The 13096-nt window shown below is 37.5% G+C and overlaps 1 protein-coding gene across 1 annotated transcript; it reads right to left on the reverse strand.

Moving 5' to 3' along the window:
• Window positions 1-1943: 1943 nt before the first annotated feature.
• Window positions 1944-12579, reverse strand: LOC18426102 (LYR family of Fe/S cluster biogenesis protein). The gene is made up of 2 exons (XM_006832768.4): window positions 12243-12579; window positions 1944-2395 (listed from the first exon to the last, which is right to left on the reverse strand). Exons 1-2 carry the CDS (start codon window positions 12453-12455, stop codon window positions 2210-2212), a joined length of 399 nt encoding a protein of 132 aa, XP_006832831.1. The 5' UTR covers window positions 12456-12579; the 3' UTR covers window positions 1944-2209.
• Between the last annotated feature and the right edge of the window lie 517 nt (window positions 12580-13096).

A 13096-nucleotide genomic window follows, 5' to 3' on the forward strand; every position in this document is an offset into this window, starting at 1 on the left:
GTGGGGGATCAGGCATATATGCACACTTACATTCATGAAAAATGTGTACGTAACCTAGATTCTGGCACAGACAGGTATTAGCTTGGGAGGATGCTCTTGTGACTGTTTATTTGAGTTTTTTTTTTTGGCTTTATTTTTCTTGTTATTTCTCTTGGTTGGGAATTTGGTGGAGAGAAGTTATCTCTGCAATTCCAAGTTTAGGAAAATGAAAATGTTCTGATTTCCAGGCAAAATACCATCAAATTGGGGGTTATTTTCTTCTCTGTGCTTATATGCCTATTTTCCTTCTCACGGGTCAGTTTGGAATGTGAACCTCAAATCTCTTGGGACAAGTTGCAACTGAAGTGCCAGAACCCCGTATAATTTGAAGATGGGGCCTTTATGCATGGCCTAGAAATCATCTCTTTTTTTCTTTGTTAGGAAAATGGTTTGATAGGGCTGCAGCCCTATCAAAACAAGTAAAGAATACCTTTACATCAATCATCTTGGCTTGAATATTATGGTTATGGAAAAAAAAAGATTTCATGCTCTTAAAATAGTGTATATTGTAACAAATTATCTAGACTGTCTATTTTGTATAAAATTAAGTGTTTACAGATCCGTAAGAATTGTACCATTTTTTTAGTTTCAAATTTTATTGTTAGTGTTGAAAATTGATTTTAGAGCTATCTTGGATATTTTCTTTTCCGAAAGTGCTTTCCAAACAAAGATTTGAGGTGAGGCTTGTTTGAATGGGGCTACTTGAAAGCATGACTACTGTGAAAATCCTCTGCTATTGTCGTTGAAAACTCTTCCCCTTGGTTGAAAATGAAGTTATTGAAACATGCAAACATCCTGATAATAATATTCTTGTGCTCTATTTGGAAGAGCACTTTACTCTCAAATTAGGAATCGAGTTTGGGCTTGAGTGATTAGCAATTGACTTCTAGCAATACTAGCAAAATTACATTTGAAGATTGATTCCTACTGCTGAATTACCTAAAATATAAATAAATAATAAAATTTTCTTAAGCAATATTGCTATATTTTCTTAGTTGAGGATTTTAGGTTTTCCCATAAGCAATATACCTTTTAAACTCGAAAACTTTATATAAAGCTGAGGCTTTAAACAATTAAATTAGAACAAGCCCCAACAATTTCACTTGAAGAGGTTGTTTTGATGTTCAAATATCTTCAAATTGATCATCTCGACACCAAGATGCATAAACATAAGAAAAAAATAGATTTCAAGTTTTGAAAACTGTGCATCTTAAAACATATTTGTAGATCGTCAATTTTCAAGAATTTCAAATCTTTATTGATCTGCTCGATCTATACTATTTTTAAAGCTTTAAGTTTTATAATTAAAGATAAAAATATATTTTAAAGCTATTACAAATATTTCAAGCATTGAAACCACATTTCTCAACACTTTGAAGGTGAACTTTACTTTGATTGTTTACAGCCTCAGCTCTAGACAAACCGCACCTTTTAACTCTACAGGAAAATGCAATTCTGATGCTGGAAACTGACAATCGTTTGAAGATCTATTTCCAGCCCTAATTCTTATATATAATTTAAAATTTAAAAAGTGTAAATCAAACAAATCTATAAATATTTAAAAATCCTAAAAATGATCGTTCCAGATATAGTGTCCCAAGATGTACATGGGAGGCTTTCTAGTATGGAAACAATCATTCCGAAGGGATTTTTGAGGTTTACCTAAATTCTACATTGCAAGCTTGCCAACTTATTATAAGCTTTTTTCTTCACTACATTATCCAAATGCCAACAAACTTTTGACCAAAATATTAAAGAAACCCATGCCAAGTGACCTTGCTCTTGCCCTTCCCCTTCCCCTTATTTCTCGACATCTCTCTCTCTCTCTCTCTCTGTCTCTCTCTCTCAAAATCTAATGGAATAAATCTTGAAGAATTCAATAAAAACATTATTACAACAAAACGGAAGGCAAAGTTCTCACCTCTTGTTATTAAGCAGAAATTAATCATTGCTCCAATTAAGCAGTGGTCATTTTTGCAGTTGGAGGCCTTAATAGCAAGAAATCGACATAAATAATCTCACACAACTCATTACAACCAACTCCCAATCTTCATATTATCAAGAAAATTCCTGGGATTTTCTTCTTTCTTTCTCTATTCTATTTCCACATCCCTCGGGATTTATGAAGAAATGAGTCTGTTTGCATCCCTCATGCATAGTCTATTTGGATTCATGCATAGTTGCTGGTGTAAAACTGCTTGAGAAAATCGGAGATCCCGTGGTCCTTGGTGCCCAAGTCCTTCACGAGCCCTTCACGCCCAACCACATATTGGCCAATAAGGTGGTGTCGTTGCTTCGAGTGTTGGACAATGTTGCCGAGCTCCTCCATCCCTTTGAAAAGAAGCATGTCGATCACCTGCCCTTGTTTCATTGCAACATACCAAATTAGTTCCGTAGACTGGTGACAAATATGAATAACTACAATCAACCAAAATTCTTATCAGAATATGAAAAGAAGGATGATCGAGTAAGTCCATGGGTGAAAAAATAAAGAGAACTAAGGCTTCATTTATATGTAAAAAAAAGCGCACCCCGTCGCCTATCTGTTTCACTATGTAACATTTATATATGACAAAACCCAAGAGTTATAAGGAGATAAAGCCAGCACCATATATCAAAGCCACATGGAGCTCTTCAACTGTAACTTCTAGATTGGGTCCAAGAACCCATACACATCATAAAAATCTAACTTAAAGAGTGTAGCTCATATTATTAGTGTTGCCAATAACTGCAATCTATAATATATGTTGCTTATTTCTCTTTTTATGACAAGTAACCTTCTCGAAAGTTCAAGAAAAACACATCCAGCAAACTACAACAGCAATGCAATCAGATTGGGATGTATATAGAGATAAGAACCGAAAAAGTGGAGATTATTCCCCAAACTTCATTATACCTAAAGAGAGAAACTGCATTGGCATCCTTCAAGAGATGACTAAAGGAGGCACCAAGTTGGGAATATCAATAACATCATCCATGACTTGTATCATCAATAATCTCATTCATTACTTATATCATCCTCCCTGGATGTGGCAGCACCAGCCAAGCCAGCCTTGTGACATTAAGTGAGTGGCCTTTGGATACAAAGGATCCAAAGAAGAAATAGAAGAATGACTTGATACGTAGAAAGGATCCATCAAGCACATCGTTGCTGAACCAGCAAACGCCTCTTGAATCATCTCGTGACAAACTCCACAGATGCTTTGATGCATTTATTCGTTAACCTGTATTAATGTTGCACATAGCAGTATGTAAACATAAAAATATAAGTTCTGTTCAAAGAAAATACAAAACTTTTTTGGGAAACCCCGGCCCAGCTGGCATAGGAGGGGTCTTCAGAGACCACAGTGGCAATATCCTCGCCTCTTTCTCCAAGTTCATTGGCCACGCCGATTCCCAGCTAGCGGAGTCTTTGGCCCTACTATCTAGTCTCAAATTATTCGACCCCGCGTGGGGACAACCTCTGATTGTGGTAAGAGATGCCAAAAATATTATCACTTGGGCTTCTGGAAAGGCTGTTCCACCCTGGTACCTTGCTTCGATATATGATGAGATTATGCACATTTGCAGGGATACGATCGTCTTATGGAGGCATATTTGGAGGGAATCAAATGCCTTGACGAACCAACTGGCTAGAGAAGTTGCAGTTGCTCGTGATGCGGATCCTTAAAAGCCTAGGGACTGGTCTGCTCACCTTGGTGATTCGACCTCAGTCGTTTTTGTAGCCTCGACTTTATGGATCCAATGTAAAATTTATATATCCCTTGTAATGGGCACTTGTTATAAGCCCCACTAATTTTTTGTGTAGGGCCCGTTTGGGTAAGCCCATTTTTTGCCGAGAAGCCTGACCTGTGGGCTATCTCGAAAGACTACAGTAATACCTTCTTTATTAATACAACAGGTGACGATTTCAAAAAAAAACGAGAAGAAAATACAAAAAACTTTCTTCTTTCCATATAACTTATGTTTCATATACAAGATGCAACCTCAGTTAGTTCTACCTCTTTCTTTGGCTTGAGTTTGGGGTCACCTAAGTTACGATTTCTTTGTTATACTTATGGGATAAGACCTATATTTAAACGAGTTCACTTATTTAATTTAGTATTTATTAGAAGAAGAAATGCTAGTCGGTACATATTTAAATTTCTTGGACTTTTAGGCATGTCTATAGTCAGTGAATCAGATTATCAGATTGATCAACCAAAATGAAAATTAACTAAGTTAATAGGTATATATTCAATAAGTTCAATGATCCAAATAATAAGGGATTCCCCTCAAAGTCAGAGACTGTGGAAATGGGAGGACCTTGCAACAACCATCTAAACTTAGTGATTTTGATGAGGCAACCAAGAATCTAGTTCATAAATGTCTAGTAAAAAACATCCGAGTTCGAGCATTTTGACAACCTCTCATTTCTGCTGTCTGTTTTTTTAAGTCCTCTTCACCGTTCTCAATGGAGTTTCTACCAATGATATTGTCAAGCGATTCCCATGCTGGCTTTTAGTGCTATGCAAATAACAAGCATCACTGGATTCTCAAGATTTGTTTCCTGAAATATGGTGAAAGGGCAGCAAGCTCAAAACGAATTATAAAATTGACTAGAAAGAACTTACAAGAAAAGAATGGAAGAAACAAAAAACTAGTATGAATGACCTGATCTCTGGACATTTCATATTCTAAAGCAATTCACACCTCATGATCAAATTATAGGTACCTAGAAACAGATAATGAACTTTTTGACAGAACATCTTATCAGTTCCCATACTCCTGGGTCCAATAACGATATCATTCTCCATCTTCCCGTCAACGGTACTAGTAAAACAACTCTCATGATGGTATGCTGCATGCATGCCATGGTACAGTCTTATCAACTGATCCATTAGATGAGCTACACACCGCTGAGACATGATGTCATGAATGCATGATTTCCAGTATTACTCATCAAGATTGGTACGTTAAAGGAAGAGAAATGTGAAGGAAAGAAAGAAGCATAAGTTAGCATACCCAGTATTAGGACCAATGCTGTTGAAGTTTGTTGCCAGAATAGGAAAGCCAATTAGCCCTATATATGAGCAATGAGTAAAACGCTAAATTTTATGTCAAAAAAGAAAACTGGGCTAATGAACACTAGTTGCCACACACACCCAAAAAAAAAAGGAAAATTCCACTAAATCGACAATCAGTAGCTGTGAGCTGGCATGACAGAGCAACCCAAAAAAAACCTAGAGATGCCTAAAGCTAAAACTTACTCCATGTAGACACAGTTCATCATTTCATGCCACAAGGAAATTATGGCCATCTCCATGGAACAGATTGGAAATTTGTGCTATAGCAACATTTAGAAAGGCCCAAATAATACCATCAATCAGGTTCTTGTTCTCCCATGTAAAACGACAAAAATTATGTCATATGCTGATTAGTATGGCGATCTAGACTGGAAGCAGCCTATATTGTATTAACGCTAGCATGGTGAACCTTAGTAGGAGTGGTAAAAAGACTAGCAAGGTCATGTAGGAGAGAGAAGTGACAAATCATCTCAATAATGCAAAAGATAAGAGCCATTTTACTTCTTTCATTTGCACTAACTACAGAAACTTCAGTGTTTCCAGCTCTTCAATTACAACAAAGAGTTTTTGCCCTTCCAAACTATAAATGGCCATACTTGAAAACTTCATCAATTATCAACCATTTGGTAAAGCCAGCAGTGAGGCCCCAAAGATTGAAGGCATATAGCTCCAAACTTATTGGAATGCCCAGGAAGAATTGATGGGAGTAAAAACAAGAGCAGGAAAGGTTACATTCTTTCATGAGGAACCACCATGGAACACTCCCAAGCATCATGTCCATGCACCCAAGCAGTAAAAAAGGTGGCACATGAGAAGCTGTCAACCAAGGGCAGTCTAATTCAGCAATAATCTGAAAGGTGATGAAATGACTAACAATGTGAATATCAGGCACCATTCAATGATGATTACGTCCAGTCAAGATTCAAGAATCCAAAGATCCAATCTGGATTCATACTTTCCCATGGAGAAGCCGAAGGGTCATGTCAAATCAGCCGACATGATCCAAGCCAAGAATTTAGATCAAGTAGGGCCAAGTCAGTACAAATCCATGGTAGTACAGCGAAATCGCCAAACAGTGCATCTGAGTAAGTAGCCAAGTGAATCCACAACCAGCTCAAGTTCTTCAACAAAGGGTCAGATCAACAACAGACAAGTTTTTCTCAATAAATAACTACAAAGAAAACCTACAGACAAGTTGTCACAACGATGGTCAGGATCAGTCTATATGCAGGCTACATCTATTTCTAGCTTAAGCAAAGTGACCTGCAATATGGATGAATGAACAGTAAGGTCTTCGGCACACTTATGTCAAGTAAATATACCCTAGTGACGACTTAAGCCATCTTGACAACCCCCCTACATAAGCAAATATATGAAAAAGATCCTCCATTAGAAAGAAGCAATACACTCGATAGATGAGATGATTGTCTACATGCCATCCCGTAAGACATCATTACAAATATTAAAAGAAAGGGAATCCTAGCTCAGGAGCATCAAAACACGAATTGAAATGTTTCAAAACCTAAATGGCTGAGCTGAAACCAGATTGAATACTTGATGTTCCTGAGCTCATAAAACCTGCCTTATGGGCCTTCCATGAGATCACAAAGAGCCTTATGTAGGAAATAAAATAAAGATGAATGCAGAACAAAGATAACCATGTGAATCATGGACATCTTTACTACACAAACAAAATTACTTACGAAAACTGCATGAAATTACTTGCATTGAGGTTATTATTCATAATAACCCATGGCAACCAAACAATACATGTAAGCGGCCCTAATTCCGTTAGCTTTAATTGATTCCTAAGTTCATAACTCCAGTCTACCTTTCGTTCCTAATAGTGCAACTAGATCTCAATTTGACACAATACAATACCATCCATTGCTAGTTGATAGTGGATGCAGCCAAAGGAAATGTAGAGGAAAGGTAGAGGCTTGATAAATATATCGATAGCTGGAGCAAAGAATTGCTTGCGACACTTAAAGAATCAAAGAAAAAGATGCTGGTGGTCTATGTTCATTCTCCCATGCAAACCTGTCTGGTAAATAAGCAAATATAACATACTAGCAATCAATTTGAGATGGACTTAGGGACAACACAAACTTGCCTTAAGTGTTTTACGGGGACCTAGATGAAGGAAATGATTCAAGGAAGAAAAGATAAAGCATAACAATTTCTTTTCAATAATAGGTGTCAAAGAACAAGGCGGTGGAATTTTAAAAATAAGAAAATAGACTTATTTGGGGATAAATTATTTAAAGAAGGAAATGAAACTCTGAACATGACGTTAATGTTACGTGGAATGAGATGGCTAACTGTATTAAAAAAGTGGCAAAAGAAGTTTTAGGAGAATCTAGAAACTTGGTGATAGAGTGATGAGGTTAAAAAGGCCATTAGCGAAAAACGATCATGTTATAAAACTTGGCAGTGTAATGGAAATGATCAAAACTCAGAAGAATATAAAAATGCAAAGAAAAAAGCTAAACAAATAGTAAGTAAGGCTAAACTTAAGGCAAAACAATCTACATTGTATACTGGGAACAAGAAAATGTGAAAAGAATGTCTTCAAATCAGCAAAAATGAGAGAGAAAAAGCATAAGGATCATTAAGAGTGAGGATCAACGGGTCTTGGTGAAGGATAAAGAGGTCAACGAAAGATGGAGAATTTATTTTCAAAAATTACTAAAAAGATGAACACAATGGGAACATAGCAGTAGAAGGAACCAGTGGCATAAATGAGGGCAGAGGTCATAGATACATCAGTATGATTAAGATATCGAAAGTGAATAAAGTTTTGAAAAGGATAAAGATAGGAAAGACTTTCGGACCGGAGAGTATCCCGATAGAGGTTTGGAAGTACATGGGGGAGATTCACATTGACTGGCTGACTAAGCTGTTCAACAAGGTGTTGTAAACAAAGAATATGTTAGAAAAATAGAGGAAAAATACTAGAGTACCTATTTACAAGAACAAAGGAGACATACAAGTGCGAACTATCGAGAGATCAAACTTATGAGCCACACTATGAAGCTCTGGGGGAGAGTGATTGAGCAACGACTAAGACATTAAACGAGTATATCAGAAAACCAATTCAGCTTTATGCCAGGGAGGTCAACAACCAATGCTATATTTCTACTTAGACAACTAATTGAGAAGTTTAAGGCAAAGGGAAAAGACCTCCACATAGTCTTTATTGATCTAGATAAAGCTTATGATAAAGTACCTTGAGATTTGATTTGTTGGATGTTGGAAAAAAAAGGAATCTCCAGACACTACACCGACTTAATGAGAGATATATACGATGGAGTGCTAACTAGTATACGAAAAACTAGTAGAGAGATGAGTGAATTTTCAGTGGCAATATGTCTACATCAGAGGTTAGCATTGAGCCCATACCTATTTATCTTAGTTATAGACGACTTAACTACGCACCTACGAGATGAGGTACCGTGGTGCATGTTGTTTGCAAATGACATAGTTTTGATCGATGAGACCTGAAACAATGTCAACACAAAGTTAAAACTTCAAAAGGGATGCTCTAGAATCTAAAGGTTTTGAAATTAGTCGGACTAAGACAAATTATATGGGATGCAAGTTAGTAATAATAGGAGTAGAGGCAAGGAAGTAGTTAAGATTGACAGCTAGGAAATACCAAAAACAGCGCATTTTCAATATCTTGGGTCGATAATCTAGGAAAATGAAGAGATTGAGAAAGATGTCGCATATAGAATTAAAGCTGGGTGGGTGAAGTGGAGATGTACAATTAGGATTTTATGTGATCACCGCATACCCATGAAACTGAAGGGCAAGTTCTATAGGACAATTGTGAGACCAGCTTTGCTCTTTGGGGTAAAATGTTGGGCGGTCAAAAAACAACATACCCATAGAATGAGTATAACGAAGATGAGGATGTTGAGATGAATGAGTGGCAAGACAAGAAGGAATTGAATTCAAAATGAATACATTCCTGAAAATTTTGGTGCAACACCAATAGGCAATAAGATGAGAGAGTATAGACTTATGTGGTTAGCCATGTGTGGCGCAAACCCAGTACAACACCTGTTAGGAGGTGCGAGTTAGTTCAAGTAGAAGGTTCAAAAGGGCAAAAGGTAGGCCCAAAAGAACATGGTTGGAAGTAGTGAGAAAATATATGAGGAGTTATTGTCTCGCTGAGGGTATGGTCCTTAATAGAGTATAATGACGGACCAGGATTAGTGAAGCTGACCCCAATTAGTTGGGAAAAGGCTTTGACGATGATGATGATGATGAATAGAAAGAAACATGAATGATCGTATAACAGAGACAAAAAAGAAATGCAAGAAATAAAATTGTATAATCCATGGTGTCAAGCTTTGACAAACAACATGAAGTTCCTTTGGATTGCAAACAAATGCATTTCTAACAAAGAACACATCATGTGAGATAGGAAGCCACTGAGAAGATGACAAAGCATTTGTACCCTCTCCATAGATGGGGCATGCTGAAGAAAGAGACATACAACCAAATTTGGCAGTAGGTAGATAGGGAGGGAGAGAGGAGGGAGGGATCAATGAAGGATCTAGCATTGTAGGAAGAAGAACCTACAAAGGGGACATAGAAACACATGCAATTGTATAATAAAGAGATATCCCCATTAGATTTCAATGGGAGAAATTCCCTTGCGACCAAAGAAAAACATGGAACATAAGAAACATGGAATATAGTTCTTTTATGCTACTTAGTTAAGTTCTTTTCCCTCACCCATTCTTTTCGTACTTAAGTTTTTAAAATGATTATCTATCTTCTTCTATCTTATCCTTCTATCTCTCTCCTCGTCTCTGATCTGAGGCTGCCCCTCCTTCTCTGTATCTCAATTCTCTTCTGCTATCATACCCTCTTCTTCTGCTCCATCATGCCCTCCTTCTAACCCTCTTGTGCTTTTTCTTTTCTCTCCGTATTTTTTCCTGTTGCAGAGATCTAGGAGGCCAACAAATGCTCTTTTGTTTAGAAGAATACCATTGAAAGCTACCCTTGGCAGTTGGCTGCCAACGCTAGATGTACCCCACAGTTCGCGTCAAAAACTGCCTCAAGCCGAGTACTATGAGGCCACATGATGTTGATTTGCGAAACCTTCGCAACCCCACAGCTCGCATCATATAATCCAATGGGAATTGCTTGCTCCCCACTCTAAAAGGTGCCCCTTGCCATACCCATCTAAGGACCAAACCCGTTTCAGAACTCAAGCCCATTACGCCATAAGCCTAGTCTAGAGATGCGTCTCAGCTTTATCACCTACAACATCAACCCAGATTTCTTTCCTCACCAAACTATTGCAGCGACACTCACGACTCCGATTTGGTAGCAGCCGCGCCTTTTGTCTGTAACTTAGAGGACATGCTAGAAGTTTAAACCATAGCATAGCTGTCCGTTTACTTTTATTGTACCTCCCCTCCCCCCTCTCCCCCCTTTCTATTCTCCCATCTTTTTCTTCCTCTTCCCCCTATACAGTTCTAAGTGTACTCTAAGCACCCAACTTGTGGGATGCCCATCTGATTTCTGCTCATTTTGTAAGTTCATACCTTTAATACAAAGTTAACCTTTCCTCAAAAAACAATGGAACATAAGCTACAATCAGAAGTTCTTTTTTTTTTCTTCTCCTGGAAACAATCTACATTCATGAATGTGTGATCTCAATAATATTTTTATATTTGTTCAGCCCAACATTTTTTGTTCGGGAGAGTCAGGTCGTAAACATGGATTAGCAGCATCACGTCTCATGAGTTCTTACAAGCCACATGATCACTATCATTGTAAGTAACACATAAACAAGTCATCGTCCAACTTGAATAAACAATTGAGGATGCTATACTTCAAACTTTAAATTTTAAACCAATGATAGAAGAACCTACTTTAGTTTCTTGCTCCCTAGAAAATCCAGGCAACAAAATGATAAAACAAACCATTGGGAATGTCTTCATTTTTAATTTTTATTATTTATTTATTTGTTTATTTTTGACAAGCGTCTTCATTTTTTATTTTTTATAACAAAACCTTGCCCAATGTCAGTTGAGAGACAAACACATATTTGGAGCACAGTTTGAATAAAATGCCTTCTAGAATTCAGATGATCAGAAGTGCTCTAGAAACATTTACTGGTATTGTCCAAAATATAATATTTCGACACTAAGTAATGCATTGATAGTGAGTGTTCTAAGATCTTTGCCCTCTTTCTGTTTCATAGGTGGATGCCTATATACCACCTATAAGTGAATTAATCAAAATGTGATGATCATAAGAGAACAGAAACAGGAATTGCAATGGTATTCCCGACTTGTGAGTCAACGACCACACAATAGCCCCAAGAAATTCTACATCATCATACCCCAAAGCTAAAGGGAAAAAAAAAAAACTAACTTGCATATAGAAAATGGAAGGGTAGATAAAAAAAATTTGATTAAAAAAAAAAGGCATTCTCTATCCTGAACAAAGAAAAAAACAAAAGAAAAAAAAAATCTTTATTGCATTTTAAAAATGAGCAGAAATGGTAATAACTGCTAACAATCCTATTTCATCAATTTGTCATCTTCAACAAACAGAGACCCACGTTACCAACAAAAAAACCATAACTTAAAACGAAATCCAAAGCCTACATTCTCTACTTCTTCGTTTTAGTAAAGCTCATCTCAAACTGGTCCCCGCTATATCTATGAAAAAATGAAAACAGAAAAAATGAAATAATGCAATTAAATTACATGAGAACCTACATTTCCCTCCAGTCCAAACCCAGAAGAAAATAGTAATAATCAAATTTATAAACACAGCTTGCAAGAACATGATCTAAACATAAAACGCAAATTCCAACCAAATGAATCCTGAATATTCACAAAAAATCTAACAAACAACGACCATTTCCCTATCAATCAAGCATAAAAAATCAACATAAGAGAACCCTAGCTCACAAAACCCAACAAACGACAACAATTTCTTCTGCATAAACCCTAACCTACAAACCAATTCAGAAAATTCGCAATCCATAGCTTCCGAAACCCTAATTACCGTCAACCAAAGCTCAACACCTCCATGATTCAACCTCTAAACAACCAAGCCTCCGGAATTTCATTTATATTGACCCAAAAAAAAAAAAAAACGTACCTTTGGATTTTCAATATTGGAATTCCTCTTGATTTCAGAGGACACAGCAGAGCGAAGCTGGGAGACTGTAACCACATCATACAGATTGTAGATTTCCATGATTTTAGGGATTGACCTACAAGCAAGTTTGAAGAATTCAAAGGTTCTCTTTCTTGCCTCTTCTAGGGATGCAGAATTTGGAGGAACCCTAAGGGTTTTTAGGGTTTGAGCCATGGTTACAAACCTCTGCTGAAAATGGGATGTTTTTCGATCTCTGGTTTTGGGATTGTTAGTGAAGGTGCGTGCGTGTATACGTACAAATTATAAGTTATATTCTACAGTTTCCTCACGCGAGATCACAAAGTCATTTGGAATACACATATACTGTTCTCACATATAGTGTTATTTCTTTTGGGGTAAGTTACACATCCTGTTTTTTTAGGCAAAGGCTAATTCCCCATAGCAATTTGGTCATATTTGCGATGAAAAGGGTATTTTTGTCAATAGGATATGGATGGGGGCGCGCGGCCCGCCCTAAAAATCTAGAGCTATTTTGTGGCCTGAGGGCTGGGGCAATAGGGCTTAGGGCCTAGGCCTGAGGGCTGAGATAGGGCTAGGGTCACCAAAGGGTTGGCCCTGTTCAGCTTGGCATGGCCCTATTTTTTTTAAAAAAAATTTCCATTTTATCTAGCCTAGCCTAGCCTTGATAGGGCTACTGCCAATCTTAGGCCTGGTCTTGGGACAGTCCTATGCGGACTAGGGGTTGGTTCAGGGCTAGCCCATTGCCAGGCCTACTATAAATGGTAGGGGCGGCAACGGGTCCGGTCCGGTCGGACCCAGACCCGAATGTATTTGAATCCAGGTTTTGGACCTAG

The sequence above is a fragment of the Amborella trichopoda genome, chromosome 1, assembly GCF_054954075.1.
Source record: "Amborella trichopoda isolate Santa Cruz 75 chromosome 1, AtrichopodaSantaCruz75HAP2 v2.0, whole genome shotgun sequence".
Classification (NCBI taxonomy): domain Eukaryota; kingdom Viridiplantae; phylum Streptophyta; class Magnoliopsida; order Amborellales; family Amborellaceae; genus Amborella; species Amborella trichopoda.

Excerpts from the sequence above, each read along its gene's own strand:
- LOC18426102 (XM_006832768.4), bottom strand. The coding sequence starts at position 12,455 with ATGGCTCAAACCCTAAAAACCCTTAGGGTTCCTCCAAATTCTGCATCC. Across the intron at positions 2,396-12,242 it reads CCAATATTGAAAATCCAAAG|GTGATCGACATGCTTCTTTT; the intron begins GTACGTTTTTTT and ends AAACAAGGGCAG.